Source organism: Artibeus jamaicensis, unplaced genomic scaffold, assembly GCF_021234435.1.
Source record: "Artibeus jamaicensis isolate MK-2021 breed Jamaican fruit bat unplaced genomic scaffold, CSHL_Jam_final contig_1085, whole genome shotgun sequence".
In the NCBI taxonomy this organism is placed as follows: domain Eukaryota; kingdom Metazoa; phylum Chordata; class Mammalia; order Chiroptera; family Phyllostomidae; genus Artibeus; species Artibeus jamaicensis.
Genome location: NW_026521214.1, coordinates 2,574,444 through 2,599,807, shown reverse-complemented (window position 1 = coordinate 2,599,807; position 25,364 = coordinate 2,574,444). Strand labels below are relative to the sequence as shown.

At 41.5% G+C, this 25,364-nt stretch overlaps 1 protein-coding gene across 1 annotated transcript in view; it reads right to left on the bottom strand.

Moving 5' to 3' along the window:
- Positions 1-25,364, bottom strand: part of GCSAML (germinal center associated signaling and motility like) — a 44,541-nt gene that overhangs the window by 9,511 nt on the left and 9,666 nt on the right. The window contains exon 2 of the mRNA XM_037164079.2: positions 7,446-7,495. Coding sequence (XP_037019974.2) covers positions 7,446-7,495 — 50 coding nt within the window. The remainder of the gene's footprint in view (positions 1-7,445; positions 7,496-25,364) is intronic.

Here is a 25,364-nt window from a genome sequence, read left to right as displayed (position 1 = left end):
AAGTCTGGTAGCCCTGTTAGCATTCGTAAGACCTTAGCAGGCCACAGTGTTTTCTCTGCAAGTCAACCCCATAACTGTGACTGCACTGCAACAGCTGGTGGCAGGAATCGTTAAAAGCAACAAGCTCTCTGAAGAATGAGAACCTGGTCTTAAGCATATCACCTGGTTTAGTTTAGGGGCAGAAAGAATGCTACCAGTGTTAAAATGTGGGACACAAATGGTCCACGGGACACAAATGGTCCACAGCACACATGACAGAAGGTGCATTAATGTGTACTTGTACTCACCTGAGTGGAAGAGGCCAGCCTAAAGGACCACCCCAGTAGACCCTCACAGAAAGAACAAGGAGTGCAGACATTGGTCTCTGGTCTGATTGCTTCTGGAGCACATGATACCACCATTACTTTAAAATTTTTAATTCATTAAATAAGGCATAGGTTTAATAACTAGACAGTTTTAATGTTATTTTCACAACCACCATCTAAAGTTGTAGTGTTTTTTTAATTTTAAGGCTATTTTCCACATGAAAAAAACAAAATGTAAAGAATATAAGTAACTTGGGTCAAAGTCGATATGTAATATATTACAAAGAACTTTGGTAAAACCCATAAAGCAGAAATAACACAGAAACTGATTGTAATGTAATACATTTATAAATTAATACTAAAAGTGTACATTAATACTAAAAGTGTAAATTAATACTAAAAGTAAAATTAAAATTACTCAGATCCAAGAAGAAATAAAAAGTAAAAAAAATATTGGGTGATATTAATATTTATTTTAAGAACACATGAGTCACAGAAAAAAATATTGTTTAGAGGAACAATTAAATTCTTGAAACAGTGCCTGCCTGGAATGAGCACTCCACAAATATGAACTATCACTTATATTTATTATGCCCCACAGGTTTTGAAAATTACAACGTAATTTTTGTTGAAATTTTTCTACTAGAAAAATTTCTACTAACTTGATTAATTATGCATTTCAGCTGATCAAAGGACCAAAGACATTGCTTTGAAAGAAACCACTAACCAGAGTGGAGGGAAAACACTTCCCTGTGTCTGTTTCTGTGAATAAACACATCCTGTGAATTTCATCGCAGCTCAAACACATGCGTGAAATAAACCTCCTGACCAACCAGGAACACTATCACATTGATTCTCCTAACCAGCCCTTGTGACTTGGTCCAGGTAGAGTGCAAACAAACAAAATGACAACAATTCGGCTTCCCTAATGAAATCAGAAAGTTAGTTATTTGACTGTTGAAAAGACATAGAGGTCTTTCTTTTAATCATTTCCCATTCAATTTCCCTTTTTGACCTGTGTGAAGAATGGCTGGGTGTTGGACATTGTTATAAATTTAATTAGATGGCAACTTCAATTGCATTACTGTTGCAGATGAGGTCTGTTTACTTGACTGACATAATACAACAGCAGATGTCTAACACGCATTGATTTCACATGGAGGGAAACCAGTGCAGCTGTGGTGGTATCTCAGGGCTGTATCGATTTCTGTCTCTCTGTGGAAATCTGCTTTGCAGGAATGTCGATCATGTCCACAGGACATGATAATGGTCTGTGACACAGAGTACCTTAGGCTGACAGATGCTGGTGATCAAGAAGGCGCGGTTGGTTACCCTAGGCTACTATAAATGCATAGCATGTCTAAGAAAAATGAAGGGGACTGCACCTCAGTGAAGTTACTTGAGCATTACTAGTCTGAATTATTTCAGAATAACCCCACCCAAATCAATTTGTATCTCCCTTTCCTGTGAAAGCAGCAAAATATTTGGCGAGCCCATTAGAATTGGTGTAAGTCTTATATCATTTGAAGTTGAGCCCCGAGATAGACTTTCCTGTCATAGAGAGTTAATAAAATACAAAATGTTTTATAAAATGTTAGTGAAGTTAATGAACTCTAGTAAAACTGATAATCAAATAATAGATGGAAAGAATGTGAAGAAATAACATTAGATATGAACAAGATGACATCATTATAGGTCCTGCTAATATTAAATACTCATAAGAATAGTGAATTTTACCAAACATTCAAATAAGAATTAACAATATCCTTCTCAAACCGTTCCCAAAAAATTGAAGAGGAGGGAATTCTCCTAAACTCGTTTTACAAGGCCAGCAATTCCCTTATACCAAAACTAAGCAACAATACTACAAAAAAGTTATACAACAATATTCCTGATGAATATAGATACAGAAATCCTTGACAAAATATTATTAGTAAACCAAATTGAGCAATACATCAAAAAATCATACACCATGATCAAGTGGAATTTATTTTGGGGATGCAGGGTTGGTTCAATACCCACAAATCAATTAACATGATACATCACATAAACACATTGAAGGATAAAAATCATATGATTGTATTGATAGGTGCAGAAAAAGCATTTGGCAAAATCCCACATCCATTTATATAAAAATTCATAGCAAAATGAGAGTAGAGGGGATATACCTCGACATAATAAAGGCCATAAATGACAAACCCACAGCTAATGCCATGCTCAATGGTGTAACTCTGAAAGCTTTTTCTTTAAGATCAGGAATAAGACAAGGATGTTCACTCTCACCAATACTACTCCACATGGTACTGGAAGTCCTAGCCACAGCAATCAGACAAGAAGAAATAAAAGACATCCAAATTGGAAAGAAAGAAGTAAAACTGTCATTATTTGCCAATAACATGAAATTATACTTAGAGAACCATAAAGATTCTACCAAAAAACTACAAGAACTCATAAATAAATCCAGTAAAGTTACAGGATACAAAATTAATATTCAGAAATCAGGTTTATTTTTATATAGCAGTAATGAACTGTCAAAAAAGATAAGTTAGGGAAACAAATGCACTTACAATTGCATTAGAAAATTTGGATGTTGGAATGTTTAAAGATGTCCTGGAGGTTCCTAAGCCTCTCCTCATTTTTTTTGAATTATTGTTTCTTTATTCTTTTCTGTTTGGTCATTTTTTTCTTCCTTCTGGTCCACTCCCTTGATTTGAGTCCCAGTTTCCTTTCCATCACTATTGCTTTCCTGTGCATTTCCCTTCATTTCAATTAGTTTAGCCTTCCTTTGTTCCTCTAATTTGTGACTAAAATCAGCCAGTTCTGTGAGCATCCTGATCACCAGTGTTTTGAACTGTGCATCTGAAATTTTTGCTATCTCTTGGTCGCTTAGAATTATTGGTTCTGGGGCTTTGAACTGTTCTTGAGCCATAATGTTTTGGTCTGTTCGCACCTGTTACATATGAGGGGCAGAGCCCTTATTATGTGAAATGTTAAAGGGACTTATCTAAGAAAAAGAAGATAAAAAAGATGAACAGTGGAAGGACAGCAAACTCACAGTATTAACAACCACACCTAAAACAAAAGCAAACTAAGAGGACAGCTAGATCAGGAGTGGAACCATAGAAATGGAGATCACAAGGAGGGTTAGCAACAGGGGAGTGGGAGGAGGAGAAGGGGGGAGAAGGTACAGAGAATAAGTAGCATAGACAGTAGATAGAAAATAGACAGTGGGGAGGGCAAGAATAGTATGGGAAATATAGAATCTAAAGAACTTGTGACACATGGACATAAATGAAAGGGGGGGTAATGGTGGGGATGGGGTGTTCAGGGTGGTGGGGAATGAAGGGGGGAATAGGACAACTGTAATGGCATAATCAATAAAATATATTTTTTTAAAAAAGAAAAAATCTAAATCCCCAGCCAGTGTAGCTCAGTGGATTGAACATGGGCCTGCAAACCAAAGGGTTGTCAGTTCAATTCCCAGTGAAGACACATGCCTGGGTTGTGGGCCAGATCCTCAGTAGGGAGCACTGAAGAGGCAACCACACATTGATGTTTCTCTTCCTCTCTTTCTCCTTCCCTTCTCCTCTCTAAAATTAAATAAATCAAATCTTAAAAAAATACCTAGGAATAAATTTATAGTAAGTGAAGACCTGCATTCAGAAAATTATGAGACATTGAAGAAACCAAAGAAAATACAAATAAATAAAAGGATATACCATGTTTGTGAATAGAAAAAATTAACAACATTAAAGGGTCCATACTACCCAATGCAAACTACAGATTCAGTGCAATCATAAAATAACAATGGCATTTTTCACAGAACTAGAATAAATAATACTAACATTTACATGGAACCACAAAAGACCCAGGATAGCCACAATAATCTTGAGAAAGAACAAAGTTGGAGATATCACACTACCTGATATCAAACTATATTGCCAGGTAATACTAATCAAAACAGCATGGTACTTGTATAAAAACAGTTACATAGATCTATGGAACAGAACAAAGCCCCAAAATAAACCCTTGCCTATATGATCAGTTAGTCTATGATGAAGGAGGCAAGGGCATACAATGGGGAAAAGACATTCTTTTCAATAAATAGCATTGGGAACATTGGACAGAGACAAACAAAAATGAAACTAGATCACTTTTATATACCATACACAAGAATAAACTTAAAATATATTAAAGAAATAAATGTAAAACCTGAAGCCACAAAACTCCTAGAAGAAAACATAGGCAGTGAACTCTGTGACATCACTCTTAGTAATAATATTTTTTTGGATATGTCTCCCCAGTTAAGGAAAATAAAAGATATTCTAAACAAATGGGACTACATCAAACTAAAAAGTTTCTATGCAGCCAAGAAAATCATTAACAAAGCAAACAGACAATCTACTAAATAGAAGAAGATATTCACCAATGATATGGTATATATTATAAGGGATTAGTATAAATATATATAAGGAAGTTATTCTATTTAACACCAAAAACATTCCAGTTAAAAAATGGGCAGAGGATGTGAACAGACATTTCTCCAAACAGGACATTAGATGACCAATAGACATGTGAAAAGATGTTCAACATATTAATCATCAGAGCAATTAATCATCAATAAATCAACCAACAACAAGTGTTGGAGAAAATGAAACCTTTGTGCATTGTTGGTGGGATTGTAAATTGGTGCAGCTAGTATGCAAAACAGTATGGAGATTCCTCAGAAAATTAGAAATTGAACTAATATAGGACCCAGCAATCCTACTTCTGGGTATTTATTCACAGAAATCTAAACACTAATATGAAAAGATATATGCACCCCTGTGTTCATTGCAGCATTGTTTACAATAGCCAGGATATGGGAGCAGCCCAACTGCCCATTGACAGACAACTGGTAAAGAAGAGGTGGTACATTTATGCAGCAGACTTTGTCTCAGCAGTAACAAAGAATAAAATCTTACCATTTGTGACAACACAGAGGGACCTAGAGGGTACTATGCTAGGTGAAATAAGTCATTCAGAGGAAGACAAATACCACACAATTACACTTATATGTGAAACTTAAAAGAACAAAATAAATGAAATAAAACTGAAACAATCTCATAGATACAGAGAATAGTTTGATGGTTGCCAGGTGGGAGGGAGCTTGAGGTGCTGGTTAAATAAAGGTGAAGGGATTAAGAAGTACAAATTGCCAGCTGCAAAAATAGTTACTGGGATATAAAGTACGGCACAGGGAATATAGTCAATAATATTGCATTAAATCTGTACAGTGTCAGGTGGGGGCTAGACTTATGGGGGAGTCACTTCATAAGGTATGTAAATGTCAAATAATTATGTTGTACACCTGAAACTAATATGGTATGTATGTCAACTGTTACTTAAAATGTAAAACAGTATAATAAAATACATATAAGAATATGATGAACAATTTTAAGCTGAGGACTTTGAAATTTTAATGAAAAATGAAATATGAGTACTTTATAACTACAAAAGCATTTGCATCTGTATGTGAAAAAGTCCTTCACGGTATCACCAAGACCCTATAGTTTCACCAGAAAATTCTACCAAATAGCAGAAGGAATGAGATCAATCCCACACAAACTCTTTAAGAAAGTAAAGTGTTCCAAGACCTGTCACTGAGGACCACCCACATTTCTGGTGTGCCCAGGCAGGGCAGTGTGAGGTGACAGAGAAGTGGCTGTGACCGGGGATGCACGGTGGAGCATGGTGTCCCACAGAGGAAGGGGCCACCTCAGGAGGGAGATGCCGAGCAACATTTGTAAGTGCCAGAAATGAGGTAGTTGAGATTAAGACTGAACATTGCGTTTTAGGGTCTATAGCAGTTACATCTGGACAGAGGCATTCAACATGCCCTGTGGTCAGAAATACACTTTACACCATGGTTTATAGTACAGCCATATACATTATGTACGTACCATCAAGATAACCATGTCATTGAAAATGGACAAGAGCCATATGATTTCATTCATATGTGGGAAATAAAGCAAAAAGCAATAAACAAGCAAACAAAACTCATGGACACTGACAACAGATTGGGGGTCACCAGAGAAGGGGGGTGGGGAGAGGTGAAAAGGATGAAAGGGGTAAAATATACAGTGATGGTGGGAGACTGGATTTGGGGTGTTGAGCACACATTGCAATATACAGATGATGTATCATAGAATTTTAAACTTGAAACTTATATAATGTTATTAACCAATGTTACCTCAGTGAATTTAAGAAATTGTCTCATGCCCTGGCTGGTGTAGCTCAGTGGAATGAGCGCGGGTCTGAGAAGCACACGATCACAGTTCGATTCCCAGTCAGGGCACCTGCCTGGGTTGCAGGCCAGTGCCCAGCAGGGGACTCACGAGAGGCAACCATACATTGATATTTCTCTCCTTCTCTCCTTCCCTTCCTCTCTAAAGATAAGTAAATAAAATCTTTAAAAAAAAGAAAAATTGTCTCATATGGCAATTTTACATGCAAGGTGCTTTGATGCTTTTGGAGTGTGTTATTTCATTTATGGTCATGATGGTATTGGCAAAGTACATTCATTTCATAGACCATGAAGTACACTCAGGGAGCTGAGGGGTGATTGGAAATGCAGACTTCCAGGGGCACTGTGAGGCCATCGTTTGAAGGGGCTTGAAACGCGAGAAGACAGCTGAAGCAACAGCGATGAGAAAAGCGAGCTTCCTTCAGATACGCCTGTCCCAAGGGACCAGACCTTGTTGTTTGCAGTTGTCCATTTTAAAAGAATTCCGTGATGACTACACCTAGATACTAAGTCAAACAGAGCAAATGCATGAGCAGAAAAGATACACGTCACAACACCACATCCTCAAAACAGCCCTATTTTAAAATAACAATATAGAAATTAAAATCAGTAGGATTTTGACTAATTGCTTCCCTTAGAAGTTTACTAAGTGTTGCTTGAAAGAATTATATGTAGATAGTGTCGTGATACAAAGAATAAAAAGATCAGTTTTATGAGATTAAAAAAAAATGAAGGGCTGAGACTCCAAGCAGGTGTTTCCTTCGATCCCGACGGAGCGTCAGAACCACGGCTAATTTGGATGTTTAAATGTATAGCTTTCCTGGTACTGCAAGTACTGGGAAGTGAAGACTTACTTTTCTTATCTTGACCTCGATTTTCTCTCTCAACTGGAGTCACTTCCTGCCTGCAAGGAAAAGAGGTAACGTGAGACCCTCCGGTTTTCTGAAGCTGACATTGCACTTGAAAGGGATGTTTCATTGCTCCCATCCTACAGTCATTGCTACACTGACAATTTAAAAGTTAAATAGAATTAAGAACCTGCTCACCCTAGCTTTTTTCCTGAAAAACCATGAAATATAGCTGATAACACGGTATTGTGTAATTGATATTGGCTAAGAGAGTAGAACTTAAACGCTCTCACCAAAACAGAAAACAAGAAAAGGTGACTGTACGAGGGGATGGAGGTGTTAGGACTCAGTGTGGGACTCGTTTCCCAGTGTGTGCATGTATCAAAGCACAACGCACACTTTAAATGTCTTAAAAGTTACTTGTCCACTGTACTTCAGTAAGGCTGAAAAAAAAACCCCAAAGCCTAGAAATACATTTTTCATGGAGAATAAAACCCCATATTTTGTGAAACTTAAGGAACCGCCGGGTCACAAGACCATATGTGTGTCACTACAGGGGCAGATCACATATGTGCCACACAGTGACACTTGGGACAAGTCAAGGAGGCCATGGAAAGTCCATTTCTTCTGCTGCTCTTCTTCCTCACAGAATCTATATCTGTAAAGGTAAATGAGGGGGTCCTAGAAATTCTGAATACAAATTCACAGTGACAGGTATTCATAGCTGCGGGCTGGTGATGAAACTGAGAATCTCTCCACAGGGACACGCTTCCCCGTCACACCGCAGCAGAGAGGGGCTGGGACGGGGTGGAGTTGCCGACACATCCCCTTGTGTTCCTTTTCCTGCCAGACTCCCAGGCCTGAAGGGAATGTGGAGGCCACAAAGGATACCACCTTAAGTTACCCACCCCCCTCAAGGGGGGCGGGGTATGACACACACGGAACAGGAGTGCGCCCAGGGCAGCGGGAGGAGCACGTTCCGTGAGGGTGCAGTCTGAGACAACACAAAGTCAAATCCCCGTCTTAGCTTTTCCCTCCGCCGCACCCTGTCTGCCAAACGCACTGAGGTTCACACACACCATTTTACCGTTTTATCTCCCAAGTGACCTGCTTCCTCTTCGAGGAGTAAGCACAAGGCTGCAAACGTGAACTGCGTAACAAAAACGACACAGAAAAGAGAACAGCAGACCCGACATGTGAAGGGCAGATTGACGGTGATCACTGGTGTTGTGAGCAGTGACACACGGAAAGCAAGAGTAGACTAGCATGACTCAGGGCACCACGGAAAGAAATGATGAAATCTTTAGAGAAATTAAGACAGCCTCAAAACCATCAAACATTTAAATCAATTCTCCCAAAAACAAGGCAGATGAAGCATGTGAAGTATGCCGGAAATGAAAGTTAAATGGTAGAAGTGAGGGGGAGACTGACTAGAGAAAGGATGATAATTATGGAAAAAAATGGCCTAATATACACACAATACTAGTTATTCCTGGAGATGAGCTGCACATGAACAAAATGAAGTATCCAATGATAATAATAATAATAAAAAAGTCCCCAAATAAAGTCTTGTATCTAAAAATTGATTTTAGAGAAAAAAGAAAGCATCACATGACATATGTAGTAGCTTCCAAACTTCAGGAATAAACAATGAACCCCAGAACATGCAGAAGGAAAATGAACAGGTAAAACCAACCATCACGGCAAGCCTACGGTGGCCCGATCTGCACCCTTGGACCGTACCCACCAAGTCAAGAGGGAGAAGGAACCCTCCAAGGGAAGAAAGTGGGTTATCAAGTATCTCAGTTCTCCGAAGATATGAAACCTCCTGGGTCTTTAGGGGGAAAAAGATGAACGTAGAACCACATTTGAACTTTGTAAAATGCAGATTCATGTTACAAAGATGTTGGGGAATGACAGAGGCAGCGGCTCAGGAGCTGCCTGTGCCTCGGTGCGGCTGCCCGTGAAAGCCGAGGCTGACTGCTCGTTGTCCCCTCTTGCTACAGCCCAGGGGGACAATGCTGGGCCCACAGGGAACCGTGACTCCCTGACATGACAGGGAAAACTTTCCTGGATAGTCTTCCTTCTTTCAGTGACCTATGTTGCAGACTACATGGTGTCCGTCCCCTGAAATTATATGCTCAAGTCCTAACCCCCAAGACCTCAATAGGAGACCATATTTGGAGACGGGCTCTTTACAGAAGTGATTAAGTGAAAATGAGGTCATTGGGATGGACCCTAACCCACTTCCAGCAGAGTCCTTAGCAACAGAGGGAATTTAGATAGATGGGCGCGGAGGAGAAACGCGGGGAGAAGATGGGCATCTCTGAGCCAAGGAGAGAGGCGGCAGAAGAAACCCACAGTGCAGACACTTGGGCCTTGGACTTCGGGCCTCCAGGGCTGCGAGAACATAAATTTCTGTTGTTTGAGCCTCCCTGATCTGCGGTACTGTGTTATGGCAGCCTGAGCCAAGTAACACAGCCCAAGAGTGGAGACTGGACCAGGCAATACTATTAGTCCCAATATGCACCCCCACCCTCCATGTGTCCTTGGGAGTTTGCAACCCCTTCCCCACTTTCCTGCCCATCATGTTTGAACCTCCTCACAACCCAGAAGGTGCAGACGGTACTAACCTCCCTCTCTCACTTCAGAACTAGATCCAGACAAGCTGAAAGCCCCATACACCTGCAACGGTCATCAGTTGTTACACCAACATAACTTAGAATCATATGAAGCAGAGAAAAAGAAAACTTGAGTGTTAACTCAAACAAAATAGTAATAGATTAATTTCTCTTGGCTAATAACAAAAATAAATAAAAATAAGAATGTAGATTACCTGAAATAATTATTTTTTAAAAAGATAATACTTTTATTTATTTTTAGAGTGAGGGGAAGGGAAGGAGAAAGAGAGGAAGAGAAACATCAGTGGGTGGTTGCCTCTCACTTGCCCTCTACTGGGGACCTGGTCCGCAACCCAGGTGTGTGCCCTGACTGGGAATCCAACCTGCAACTCTTTTGTTTGCAGACCAGCACTCAATCCACTGAGCCACACCAGCCAGGGCCATAATAATTTTTTTTAATACATAAATTTCAAAATTATGAACCTTAAAAAGAAAAATTATATATTAATCTTAAAAACCTATGGGGCATAATAAATATAATACTAGCTCATATTTACTGAGGGCTTGTTCCAGCCAGGCATTCTGCTAATGAATATACATTTATTTATTTTTCAAATCCTCTCCCAAGGATATGTTTATTGATTTAAGAGGCAGAGGTAGAGAGAGAGAGGGAGCAAGAGAGAGAACCATTGATTAGTTGCCTCTCATTCCAACCCCAACTAGGGATTGAACCCACAACCTTTTGATGTACAGGATGATGCTCCTTCCAAGCTACCCAGCTACAGCTAAACATTAATTTTTTTACAGTGTTATTCTCACAACCACAGTCTTAAGTTGTAGGATTTTTATTTTGTAACATGACTTTTTTTTTAAAGATTTTATTTATTTATCTTTAGAGGGGAAGGGAAGGAGAGAGGGAGAGAAACATCAATGTATGGTTGCCTTTTGTGCATCCCCTGCTGGGAACTGGCATGCAGGGAACCAGCCTGCAACCCAGGCATGTGCCCTGACTGGGAATCGAACCTCGATTGTCTGGTTCACAGGCCCGCGCTCAATCCACTGAGCTACACCAGCCAGGGCCTGTAACATGACTTTTTGATTAAGAAGCATCCCTTTACTCGCTGACACCATTACAAAAGCTGATTGTGTTGTCTGGAGCTGGTCAGAGGTGCTTTTCGAACGGTAAGTAACACAGTGTGCAACATCAGTACGACATGCTGAATTCTGCACGGTCTGCACCACTTTTGATCTTCTTTTTAAAATTGTTCATGCTATTCCAGTCATCCCAGTTTTTCCCTCTTAACCACCCTCTCCATCTCCTCCGGTGATCCCCCTTCCTTTGTTCATATCTGTGGGTCATGCATATCAGTTCTTTGGCATCTCCATTTTCTGTACTGTTCTTAACATCCCCCATCTATTCTATACCTGCCAATTTGTACTTCTTAATCCCTTCACCTTTTATCCCGTTATCTCAGACCTCTCTCCCCACTGGCCACCATCCCAATGTTCTCCATATCTGTGATTCTGTTTCTGTTCTGTTTGTTTGCTTAGTTTGTTCTTAGAGTCAGTTGTTGATGGTTATGTACTTATTGCCATTTTAATGTTCATAGTTTTGATCTTCTTTTTCTTCAATAAGTTCCTTTAACATTTTGTATAATAAGGGCTTGATGACGATGACTTCTTTAGCTTTACCTTGTCTGGGAAGCAGTTTATCTGCCCTTCCATTCTAAATGATAGCCTTGCGGGGTAGAGTAATCTAGGTTGTAGATTTTCATCACTTTGAATACTTCTTGCTAATTCCTCTTGCCTGCAAAGTTTCTTTTCAGAAATCAGCTGACAGTCTAATTACCGACTCCTTTGTTGGTAATTATCTGCTTTTCTCTTGCTGCTTTTAAGATTCTCCCTTTATCTTTAATTTTTTGCATTTTCATTATGATATGTCTTGGTGTGGCCCTTTTTGTGTCCATCTTGTTTGGGACTCTGTGCTTCCTGGACTTGTATGTCTATTTCCTTTGCCAATTAGGGAAGTTTTCTTTCATTGTTTTTCAAATAGGTTTCCAATTTTTTGCTTTTTCTCTTCTCCTTTGGGCACCCCTCTGATGTGAATGTTGGAACATTTGAAGCTGTCCCAGCTGTTTCTTATATAATCCTCAATTTTTTAAATTCTTTCTTTCTTCTTGCTGTACTGGATATTTTCTTCTTCCTTTTATTCTAAATCATTGGCTTCGTTCTTGGCTTCATCCACTCCCTTGTTGATTCTCTGTAAATTGTTCTTTATTTCAGTTAGAATATCCTTCATTTCTGCCTGGGTCTTTTTTGTGCTCTTGTACTATCCATTGAATTCCTTGAGCATCCTTACAACCAGTATTTTGAACACTGCATCTAATAGATTGCTTATCTCCATTTTGGTTAGTTTTTTTTTCTAGAGTTTTCATCTGTTCTTTCATTTGGGCCATGTTTCTTTGTCTCCTAATTTTGGGAGCCTCCCTGTGTTTGTTTCTATGTATTAGTTAGAGCTCCTTTGATTCCACGTTTTGGTAGCACGGGCTAGTGTAGTGGGTGTCTTGTAGAGTCCAGTGGCACAGCCTCTTCTATCACTCAAGCTGGGTACTCAAGGTGCACCCTTCATGTGGACTGAGTACACCCTCCTCTTGTAGATGAGTCTCGATTGCTGTCATCAGGTCCATAGGAGGGATTTACCCAGTCCAGACAGCTAGTAGGACCAGCTGTGACCCCTGGCCAGTAACTACCTCCCTCTGTGGCTTGTGGAGGTAGTTGGGTGGTACTCTGATGGGGTCTACAAATGTTCACTGGGTTTCCAGGCTCTGGGGTTTCCCAGATGGTGCAGGCCAAGGTCAGCCACCACCTGTGTTCTGTCTGGGGCCCTTGGCTAAGCTGTAAAGTGATCTGCAGATGCTGCTGCTAGTGCCGGGCCTGGGGCCGATCAGCGGGACGTACGGGGCTGGGCCCAGCTGTTGCTTATTTTAGTGGATATATATAGCCCGTGCCTAGCCCAGCTCCTCATATAGAAAAGCCACTGTTACCAGTGTGGGAGGGTTGCCAGAGTGAGCCTGTAGGTTGGACAGGGTGACCCTTGGCTTATTGTAAGGGTGGAGCTTACTGTGTGAGCCAGATTGATGGAGATGCAGATATGCTGCCACCACACTGTGGCTCTATGTGGAGGAGGGCTCACAAAGGGCACAATGGCCACGGTCTCCAGTCTGTCTGGAAGGCAGCTGTCCCCCAGCTCTCACCCTGATGCCAGACACCTCAGTTCCTCCCCACATGCCCTTCAAGCTGCTTCCCCAGTGCTAGAGCCCTGAGGGAGTGAGTCTGAGTAAGTGCATGTGTGGTGTGAGGCCCTTCAAGAGGGGAGGAGAGGGCAAGTCTGAGAATCCCACAGTTTCTTCTGCTGACCCACCCCTCGCTGGTTTTTACAGCCAGAAGTTATGGGGACTTCTCTTCCTGGCACTGGAACCCTGGGTGGTTGGTCTGGTTTGGGGGTGGGACCCCTCCGTCCTGAGATATCCCTCCATTTCATGTCCACCACACATGGTTTGGGACCAGCTGGATCCACGTCTGCACCACTCCATCCCTCCTGCCCGTCTGTTTGAATGTGGTTTCTTTGATTCCTTGGTTGACGGACTTCCGCATGGCTTGAGTTTCTGATGATTCTGAGTGACAGCTGTTCTATGTTTTAGTCGTAGTTTTGCTGTGGCTGTGCGAGGAGTCGAGCGGCATCACCTGTGCCGCCATCTTGAAGGTACGTCCCACAGTTGATCTTCTGAACAATTTTATTGAGCAAAATAAGATAAAAGATTTCATGTTTATTTTATCTCCAGGAATGTAAAGGCCTAATTATTCAAAGAGTTTTTATTGTAAAACTAAGCTCCGAAGGTGTCTACAGAGTTGGCTTTTTCCTTCTCTCTTTAAATCAGTAGTCAAACAAGAATTAGAAAAGACAAAACTCTGTTCAGTGCTTCTGCTGAAATAGAAAGGGGGGGGACACAAATGAGGCTCTCTTTGGCAAAACATAAAACAACGCCTCCTGTTATCCGAGAATGAACAGTTTCCTGGTTACTGCCTGCCAACACCAGGCCTCGGTCTTTCTCCTCTGTGAGCTGGTGTTTTCCCGCCTGAAGCCACTGTCATAAATGTGTCGCAGTCTGATTTAGACTTGCAGACATTGTCTCCAACTCCGAAAACTCCGTTTCTGGGGAAACATCACTAATCTCTGCAACAGTGGTGTCTCCAAGCAGCTTTTACTCATCCTGTCAGGACGGGATTCAGCAACCGTGGAGCCTCGTACGTCACCAGCTACCTTCTGTCTTTTACTTGGTTCCATTCTAAGTTTTGTGGCTGTTTTGTTTAACTGTGTTCTTAACTCTCTGACTTCTGTGACAGGTCAGTCATTCTGTCTCTACTTCTCTAGTTCCATTCCCAGATTCTCTCCCTCTCTTCTCAGATTTTCAACATCTTTTTAAATTGTGTTTATTTCTATTACCATTTAACCCCCTTATACACACACCCCCTGGGCAATCCCCACCCTGTTCATGTTCATTTTTCTTTTTGCTCAATCCCCCTACCCCTTACCTTCCCTCCCCACTAACTGTCAGCCTGCCCTCTATCTATGAGTCTGTCCCTGTTTTACTTGTTAAATCAGTTTGTTCATTAGATCCCACATAGAAATGAAATCATATTTCACTTGTACGGCATTTGTCTTCTCTGCCTGGCTTATTTCACTCAGCGTACTGTTCTCCAGGTCCATCCATGCTGTCGCAAAGGGTAAAATTTTCTTCTTTTTTACAGCCGAGTAGCATTCCATTGTGTAAATGTCCCATAGTTGTGGCATCCACTCGTCTACTGATGGACACGTGCATTTTCTCTTCTTAATCACTTCAGATCTTGTTCTGAAAATGTGAATGACAACTGCACCTGTTGACTAGTCTTTTGTGATACATCCACCTTAATTTTCCACTTATTTTCTTCTCATCCCGCACGTCTCTGTAACTTCTGTAAAGTTCTTTCTGCTTCTGCAAGGATGGCTTTATATTTCTCACAGTCTAGCTGTAACAATTTATGCATTCCATCTGCTTCTCTAAACTTGTGCTCTGGAACCTCAACCTCCTCTAAACCGAAAGTTCAGTCACACCTTCTTTCACCTTCTTTTCAAATCCACACAACCACTCACTGTAATTCAAACCGGAAGGGAACCTCTTCAGCTCCCAACTCCACAGCGTCCACACGTCGTCATTCCTTGGAAGTTCCGTCCACGCCATCCTGCAGCACTTTCCCAGTCGACGCCGATGCTCCCATCGCTTCCCAGGTCTCCCGAAGGTCAGTGATTTTCTTCCTCGGGTGTTCCACAGTGCCCTTAGAAGAAGCTAACTCATTCTAGAGACCAGCGATTTCTTTCTTTTTGAAATTCCTTTGAAGAGTTAGTTCTTTGTGGGGAGATAAAGTAGATGTCTGGTGGTCCTTCTGTCCCTTACGCTGCTAATTCGGGGTTGAAACAATTTGTTTTCATCTTGTGCCTCCTGGGGCAACTTCATTTTGTACAAAGATCACTCCCCCTCACTTTTAGCATACTTTCCACTCTCTTCATGTATACACCTTTTCTTTCAAAAGGGTCTCATTCTTCAAATCGTGATGCAGAACAGGCCTTTTCAAGGATGATATTGTGCTGCCCCCTGAATAGGAGCCCGAAGGATCCATTTTCTGCTTGAAGATCCTGTAACCATTTCCCTCAACTGGCTAGATCTTCTCCTCCTCTTCTAAAACAGCCTCACAGAAGTCTTCCCTCCCCATAAGTTCTGAAGCTCATGACTTTCAGAGCTTTTATTTCCTGTTTCAAATAAGAAGAGTTTTCTCCTTGTTAGCAACTTCAAGAAGTTCAGCTTCCAGAAGCTCTTCAACAGAATTGATCTTTCCATTTTTTTTCATGCATCACTTTCTTAAGTTCCTCAACTAGGGATGCAAAAGAAGCCCGATCCTTTCGCTTGGCCTTTACATTCTGAACTTCTTTCGTCTGAGATGAGTTTTCTGTTCCTACTGCATTCGGTTCCTCTTCATCAGTGACTGTCTGCATAAGTCCACTTCTAGGCAGTCCTTCTACAGTCGTCAACTCTTCATCTTTTTTTTAAATGTATTTTTCCACTTGTTCCACAACACCTTTATTGGGTTGTTCAGAAACAAGAGTGTATAACTTCTGAACTTCTCATCGTAATGCTTTGTTTGGGTCACTCAGAATCTTAATTCTTCCATTTTGTTGGAAATTTTACTTTGTATGTGCTCTTTGCTCCAAAATATCCTGAACTTGCATTTGCTCCAATTCCATTCACTGAATTGGTCTTTGCTCCAATTGTTGTTTTGAACCAAGGTACCCGTAAACTTACAAGGCAGACAAACTCTGCCCTTCACTTTCTTTGGGCACAAATGTACTCTGTAAACCTCGCCGTGCTGCTCCTGCTCTGCTGCTCCCTCCCCAATACAACTCTGGACTTCTCCCCACCTCTCTGAGCTGCTCATAGCTGCCGCTTCAGCTGAGTAGCTGCTTGCCTTACACTCTTCTTCTGGACTTCCTCCGGCTGCAGCTGCCCTGCTCCTCCGTCAGCTCATTCATTCACCCCGGCACAGTTTATTCTGTCCAGCAGACTGCTGGCACTCTAGTTCATTTGCAGCGTCCCGACAGCACATCTCAGTGTGCCACTTCCTGCCACAAGTGGCCCATGTCTGTCAGCTCACAGGCTTGCTGGAACTTCACCTCTATCTATTGAGTGTCTTGATAACTGACACGCATTTTTGTTATGAAATATATTATGTTCCTTTACTAATGTCCAATCTGATCTCTCATCCTTGCTGTAACCACAGTGCTTCTTTCTGCTCTCCGTTGTCATTTTCTAGGTTCGTGCTCACATTAATCCTTCATAGCAGGGGTGTCTTCCTTCGCAGCAGCAAGTGATTGGTCTTGTTCTTGAACTTGATGGGCAAGTGCAGTCAGTTCTCCTTTATGCAACTTCTTTAAAGCTCCCTGCATCACACCAGACCTCCCAGGTAGCAGGTCCACTACACAGAGGGCTGCATCTTCAGAAAATAGCACAGTCTTCAGGGACAGAAGAAAATCTTTAAATTTCACATCAGCATTGTCTTCATCAGTTTCAGACTTGAGGATTTTTAGCCCCGTTATCTGGACTCTTTCTACTTGGTCAGAGTTCGTAAGATCCATAAGCTCTCTTGTCTACCACCAGAACTGAGTCCGCATTCCCCTTCAAAGGAACACAAGAAGTTGACTGAATAAGGGGTTCATCTACCAAGACATTTTCTGTCTTCTGCTTCTTTGATGAAAATTTCTTCTTCCCTGATCCACTTTCTTGTTGAGTCTCTTGGTGGAGGGGTAATGATTTTTGCTTTTCGGAAGGTGCCGTAAGTTTCCGCCTTTCATCCTGATCCCCGCATCCGTTTTTAGACCTCCTCCCCAGTTTCTTCTCTGAGGCAGCTACTTTGGAGAAGGTGGGGGTGGGCTGTTCAGTAACTGGGACCAGGTTCTTCTTTTTACCTGGAATCATTCTTTTGGTGACCTGCTCTTCTAGTACAGGCTTGTGTTTCCTTTCCTTCTTTTTTCTTTTTCTAATATTCCTTGAAGTTTCAGCCACACTCAGTGGAAAAGGTGTAACATTCTTATCTTCTACAGCCAAGGCATCAGATTATTTAAAGTCCTGGGGTGCACTCTCAGAATCAGGTTCGTGGAGATTTCTGTACTGGATTTCTTTTACTTTTCTGCCTTCTTTTTATTTGTTTTGGTAGGAAGAGCCTTTGTTCTCTTTTCAGTTTTGTAAGAACTTTAGCATATACAAGGGGGGACCCAAAAAACCCTGAATTATCTTCTTGTAGTACAGGCTTCCCCCACTAGGTGAGTGATCTAGGAACCCATCTGTATCAGTGTGCCAGCTGGTGTTGTTGTGAGAGGCTATGTTCAGCCTCAGTGAATTTTTTTTAAGACTCTTTTAACAAGTTTGTCCATTTTGTGATGGGTAATTTATGAGCGCACCTGCCCACATCAGGCTGAGTGTTCAGCAGTGTTTGACCAAAAACAGCATGACCCCCATGCTCCTTTCTCCCTATTCACCTGATCTCACCCTGAGCATCTCTTTTTGTTTGTTTGTTTCCCTGGATGAAAAATGTCCATAAAGAGAAACGTTTTGCTGACATGGAAGAGGTGGAATAAAAAATAAACAGCAGAAACACTAAAAGGCATCAAAACTGGCGAGTCCAAAACTATTTTGAGAAATGGAAAAAAATATCGATAGGTGTACTGCATCAAATGGAGAGTACTTAGAAGGTGACTGAAGTTTAAACATGTAAGAATAAATACACAATATTTTATAAATAAATTCCAGGGTTTTTTGGGTCCCCCCATACATTTTCCCTCCAGAAGAGGAACAACACTGTAATAACTACTGAAGGAATAGGGACAATAAAATATGTGGTCTCATAAGACTCCACCATGGGTTTCTTTTCATGGCTGTGATCCTGTGAAACCCTGTGCGGTACAGGCAGGACCCTGGGCGGAAGCAGAGTTCCAGAACCACGCTCACCCCCCGCCCCCACCTCACTGCCCCCTGTTCCAAGGTCTTTGCTCAGGTGCCGTCTGCCATGCCCCACCCCCCACCCCGCCACCATGGCAGGAAATCGGCGGCTTCTGGACGAGGCCAAAGGTTGTAGGATATTTAAATTTTGAGACTGTCATCCATATGAAAAACCCCAATGTAAAGGATATAAGCAACTTGTCTCAAAATTGATACACAATATACGACAAAGAACTGTGATAAAATCCACAAAGCATAAATAACACAGATATTGATAATAAGATAGTAAAACTAGAAGCTCATATTAAAAACATAAAACAATACTTGAAGTTAAAAACATCCCAGATCCAAGAAGAAATAAAAAGCAAAGTAACAAAACATTGGATAGTAATAGCATTTCGTCTGACAAAACGTTCGGTGTGGATCAAGGACAGATTGTGTTTTTACATGGCCCAGTTACTAAAAAGAAGAAAAATTAAAAACATAAAGATTATTAAGTCTTGAATTCAAAACAATTAGAAGAGCAACAATTTCAAAAACTGAGGTAAGCAAAAAGTAAGAATCCAGTGAAAACGAAGAAACAATACCATGACATCCTGGTGAAAAAAAGCAAACCAGAAATTAGATGGGCGGAGGTGGGAGCCGTGGGGGAGGGGAGAGGCGAGAACTACGTCTTCACTGACGTGAGGGTCACCTGACTAAGCGGTTCTTCTAAACGTATCCAATGATTTAGCTAAAAAGGGTAAACTGTGTTATACCTCTAGAAACCTAAATTTTAAAAAGTTAAGTGACTTGAAGGAGCTGATACGATCATTTTTGTAAGTATGTTTGAAGTCATGCATTAAACTAAATGATTTTCTTGTAAAAATAAGATAACCAAAATCGACTCAGGAAGATGTAGATAATGTGACTTTATTCAAAGAGCACCATCCTGTCAAAGTAGCCCCAAGCAAAATCGCACAGTTTCCAGCCTGTGTAAGTGACCTGCGGAGCGGACTGGAGTTGGTGGGGAGATGCCGTGGCTGAGACCTTCCTCTCCAGGAGGACTGGTGACAATGCCTCGAGTCCCTCTCATAGTGTTTGCTGCCTGGGGGCGACTTAAGTACATGTGGCCTTTCTTCATTTAGTCACTGGCTGTGGGCAATAAAGACTTGCAGGTACCTGAAACTGTTGACACTTCAGCTCCTTAGCAGGGAAGGAAGGAGAGAGTGAGAGCTCATGCCTGCAGCCCCCACTTCCAGACCAGTGGCCTGGAGAGCCTCATTCCAATAGGCCCACTCGGAAAAGAGCTGATGCGTGGATGCCGGCCATCTCCCCTGCAGCCACACACTGCAAAGGGCATTGCAGAGGGTCGCAGCACAGCCCCTGCCAGCCGCGGCTTCTGCCTTTTCCTCTGTGCAGAGCAAGCGGAGCTGAAGCCCTTAGGAAACGGCTTTCACATCACCAACAAACACCGGGGACCCTCTCAGACTGCAGAAGGGGAAGCGCATCTCAGCGACAGAACCCAGAGGTCGAGATGAGATGATCAGGAAGGAGGCTGAAGGCCAAGATAGGAAACCCAGTCATCAACCACGAGGCAGGGTGTGTCCATCTGTCTAAGCCAGGCGAGATACAAGTGTCTGGTTATCTGTTCTTTTTCCACGATTTTTTTTCTTTTTTCCATTTAGTGTCGTGTCAGGCTCTGTCCACAGATAGATGCTAGCAAGCCGAGGAGTGGTTAGTGCCTTGCCAAGCATGTGGTCCATAGAGAGAGGGACAGGCAGGGGTCAAGTTAACTGACAGATGGAGTTGACAAGCTGAGACAAAGAACTGTGATAAAATCCACAAAGCATAAATAACACAGATATTGATAATAAGATAGTAAAACTAGAAGTTCATATTAAAAACATAAAACAATACTTGAAGTTAAAAACATCCCAGATCCAAGAAGAAATAAAAAGCAAAGTAACAAAACATTGGATAGTAATAGCATTTTGTCTGACAAAATGTTGGGTGTGGATCAAGGACAGATTGTGTTTTTACATGGCCCAGTTACTAAACAGAAGAAAAATTAAAAATATAAAGATTATTACGTCTTGAATTCAAAACAATTAGAAGAGCAACAATTTCAAAAACTGAGGTAAGCAAAAAGTAAGAATCCAGTGAAAACAAGCTGAGGGTGACAAGCTGAGACAAAGGCATGACAGGTGTCACAACAGCAGTGCAGAAGTCCACGGGGTGTGGAGGGAAGTTCCCACAGGGTGCAGGCCCGGAGGCCTCTCAGAGGCCAGCGTGAGAGCCACATCTGCAGGAAGAGGTGCCACCAAGCCCAAGTACAGACCATGAAGTCTGTGGGCAGGACAGAGCAGCATGGTCCAGGGCCCTGCGGTCGGGGGTCCACGGCCCGAAGAACAGGAAATGAGAGCAGAACGCCTGGAAGGTGATGAGCGAGAATGCAGGGCAGGGACTGACACTGCGGAGGGCACAGAGCTCGTCCCTGTGGGACTGCAGTCCCTGGTACAGGGTTTGATCCTGGCTGTGGTACAAAACCATCCCGGAAGGGTCTCGGGAAAAGGTGTGATAACACTTAATTCTCCAAATGTTATTCTGGAGAAGTATAAAGAATAGTTTGTAGATGTGGCCACTGCAAATAGCAATTCCTCGTTTCCCTTATCATTAAGAAAGACGCTGGCATTTTTTCCCTTAAACTTATCTCTCCTTCAGATTTGACAGGCAATTGCAGATATAAAATGCAGTTTGGAAATACCATAGGATCTCGCTCATATATAAACTCTAATTTACAAAATAAATTGATGAACAAAATAAAACCAGAGGCATGGACACATGGAGCAGACCGACAGCTGTCAGAGGGGAGGTGGAAGGGGGGGACTGGAAGAGATTAGCCTAAGAACATGCGTGCATGTGTGCATGGCCCGTGGACACAGACAATAATGTGGCAAAGGCCAAGTGGGTGGGGGTTGTGTGGAAGGGGGTAAGCAGAGGGGGAGGGGAAGGGGAATGGAGGATCTCTGTAATAGTGTCAACAATAAAAATAAATAAGTTGCTTAATTTTAAAAAAGGAAGATATTATTGACAGGGGCTTGACTTACACTGGGATGAAATGCCTGTAGTCTTACTTTTGATTCTCTCAGTCTTGTATTTAATAATCAGAGAAGTTCTGGGCTTGAAGTTTATCATAAGCGAGCATGCAAACTTCCTGAAGCTCCAGAAGAGGTGGGAGAGGCTAAGAAAGTAGAAAGGGCCTGGTGACCTAACAGCAGGAAGGTGCGGCTTCTGCACAAGCCCCGGTGAGGTCAGCAGCCCCCTCGCATGCATCCTGTGGAGGTGCTGGGACTGGTGATCTGGGCCCTCAGGGCCATCCATGTCCATACAGGGTGCTGTGATCCTCACCTACGTTCAGAGAAGCTTCTGTTGTGCCTGTTACTCTCGGATTTGTCCCATCGATTATCGTCATCCTTGGGAGATCCAGGCAAGCGCTAAACGATGAGGTGGAGGCCAGAGCCACCAGTGCTGGCACACTTAGACGGTAGTTAGCTCTCCACTGCACCGGTTAGCCCATCACGGCTTTCTCTGCTCTTTTCTTTCTATTCTCCCATCCCCTCCTGCTTCTGTGTTAGGCTGCACAGAAATGGTGGAGGCTGTGAGCCCCAGTCTTGCTTACTGCCAGTATTCAGAGATGGCATTTTCTCAGTGTTGATGTTAAAAAGTACAGAGGCATTGTTAAATATTGACATAGGGGGCCACTAAACAAATAATAGAACTTACTAAATACAACATAATTCAGATTTTCAGAGTAAGCGGCATTTTTCTCATACAAGATGAGACCATAGATAGAGATCTGGATAATATTCACAAGTATTCAAATTTGAATGAAATAATTACTTAATAGTATAGATTGTAGCCCTGGCTGGTGTAGCTCAGTGGATTGAGCACAGGCCTGCGAACCAGAGGATCGTGGTTCAATCAATTCCCAGTCAGGGCACATGCCTGGGTTGCAGGCCAGTTCCCTGCAGGCAAATTCCCAGCAGGGGATGCACTAAAGGCAACCATACATTGATGTTTCTCTCCCCTTCTCCTTCCCCTCTAAAGATAAATAAATAAAAATCTTAAAAAAATAGTATAGATTGTACATCTAGCAAAATTAATTTCACTGTCCCCTATCTTCTTGTGTTTTTCTGTTTCCCTGGAGTCCAGTTTCCTCGTGATTTCATTTTCCTTAACTGGTCAATGAAGAAAAGATCTGCTAGAATAATTCTCCTTGAGGCTATTGCTGATTCACGGACTTAGCCTTCTAAACAATGCCAGCATTTTAAAGTTAAAAACAGGAGCATAAAACCCATACATTAGCAGGAACCAAACTGGAATTTCATGTCATTAATATCACTGATCATAAATGGATCCTAAATTCTGCCATACATGAAGTAAAAAAAATATTTTAATAAAGGGAATTCAGATAATGTCAGGCCATAGGTGCTGTACAAAGATTTGTTGACTGAATTAATAAATCAACTAATACTCTATTATTAAACAACTAGACATTAAATTAAGCCTAGAAATGTATCTTGGCCAAGGCATTGAGATAGTGGGTGATTTTTTTCATAATGTTGTTTCTTTTTTCTTTGTGTAACTTCAAGATGTTTGACATTAGCTTAAGGCACTATCACTTCAAAAAAGAAATCTAAATAAATATTCAGAATATCTACATTGTGCACACTATTTCTCCATCAAGCAATAAAGTTAAAAATCAACAATGAAATAATAACTAAAAATGTCTGTCTGTCTAGACATTAGGTAATAAAGTAAGTAATCCTCATCTTAAAGAATAAGTTATAGGTATAAAATAGGTGTCTTAAAACATAGTAAAATAATAGTGAAAGCTTTACAAGACTCTTTGAAGGATATAAAGAAAAATTATGAAGAAAATGAAAAAGAAAGTGAAAACAAGAAAGGTTATGGGTAGAGATAAATGTAATAGAGAACCGAATATCAGAAAAGAATGATACCAGTAAGATGGGCAAAGGTCTGGCAAGATCAATTCAGTAAAAAGAGAAGGATGAAAAGTAACACAAACACACTTCAGAATGAGTACTTCAGAGGTAAAACATATTATGAACAATTATATATAGTAAATGACTTAAAATGGATATATTCAAAAAATAAAATTCATAAATTTGAGGTACATAAGGTACTCAAGTTTTAGTCCACATAGTTCCATATAAATTTTACCAAACTTTATGTGACAAATGTAGCTTTTCTTAACAAGATATCTTCAAAGTAGAAAAGAATGAGATTAGGATATTCTTCACTCCAAGATTAAATGAAGAGGAGACCAAAATATAGGCCTAACCGACTCATGAAAATACTATAGTTGTCAATAAAACATAAGTGAGCTCAACCTAAAATGTGCAGTAAAAATAATACACTCTACCATTATGTGGGTTTTATTCCCAGAAATTCCAGGATAGGTCATTGACACAAAATCTGTTAATATAATTTACCATATTAGAAGTCTAAGAGAAAAATTACAAGGTTATCTCAATAGTTTCTGAAAATTGCACTTCATAATACCTACCCCTTTAACAAAAAATACAGAACTGATGTGAAGACAAGTCAGTGTACCAAAAACATACAGCAGATTTAATGAAAACGATTTAGAAAAACATCTAAGATCAGTTATAAGACAAGAACACCCAAGGAGACGGATATTTCAAACATAATAATGCAATAAAATGAGATGAAAGTATGAGTTGTAAGAAATAAAAATGAGAGGAAATATTTTAGAAAGCCCAGTCAACTTAACAAACCATTAAAAGAAATAAGAAAGTCAGCAAGGCTGATAGATAAAAAATAATCTTATAGAACCGAGTAGCGTTATGTCCTGCCCCAGCGGCTCAGTTGTTTGGAGCATTGTCCTGTACACCAAAAGGTTGCAGGTTCGATCCCCACTGAGGGCACAGACCTAGGTTTCAGGTTGGATCCCTGGTTGAGGCATGTAGGGGAGGCAACCAACACCCATGTTTCCCTCTTTCTCTCTCTAAAATCAATAAACATATCCTCGGGTGAGGGTTAAAAAAAAGAATTCAGTAGCATTTCAGCAAGAGCAGGCTAGGAAATAATGTACTTCATAATTTTACTGTTGTGAATGGTATCTAACAAAGAGTGCAAGAAAAACAAACATTAGAATTCTACTAAAATCTATTAAAATATCTGACTGAGTCCATTTAAAACAACTGTTTTAACTGGAACAGTGTATTTGCATCCATGAAGTATTTTGCTCTCAAATTAATGTAGATGGTCAGTGTATCCCAAGCAAAATTCAAGCTGGTTCTTCTGATAAAAATCAACTAATTTAGTATAAATAAGAACGGGAGGATTAACCCCTGGATGAGGTCAATCAGTCCTGAAAGAAAGGACGAGAGGACGCGTGCTGACACTGTTGATAGTGTCCGTGTGCGCGTGGTCCCACCGGTCCCGGACTTGCTTACTGCCCGGACACGGGCCGCCCGTTGGATGCTGCCCAGAGTGTGGGGAGGTCCCGCGTGGCTTTTGCAGCACAAGCAGGCCCAGCGACAGAAAGTCTCCTCTGCATCCGCGTTCTAGTGTCCACTTCCGTCCTCGCAGACAGCGCTGGGGGGGCGCGGAGGGACTCCTCTATGGGGACTCACTCCCGGAGCCTCCTGTGTGGCAGCGGCTCCCCTGGGTCAGCTCCGCAGGCTGAC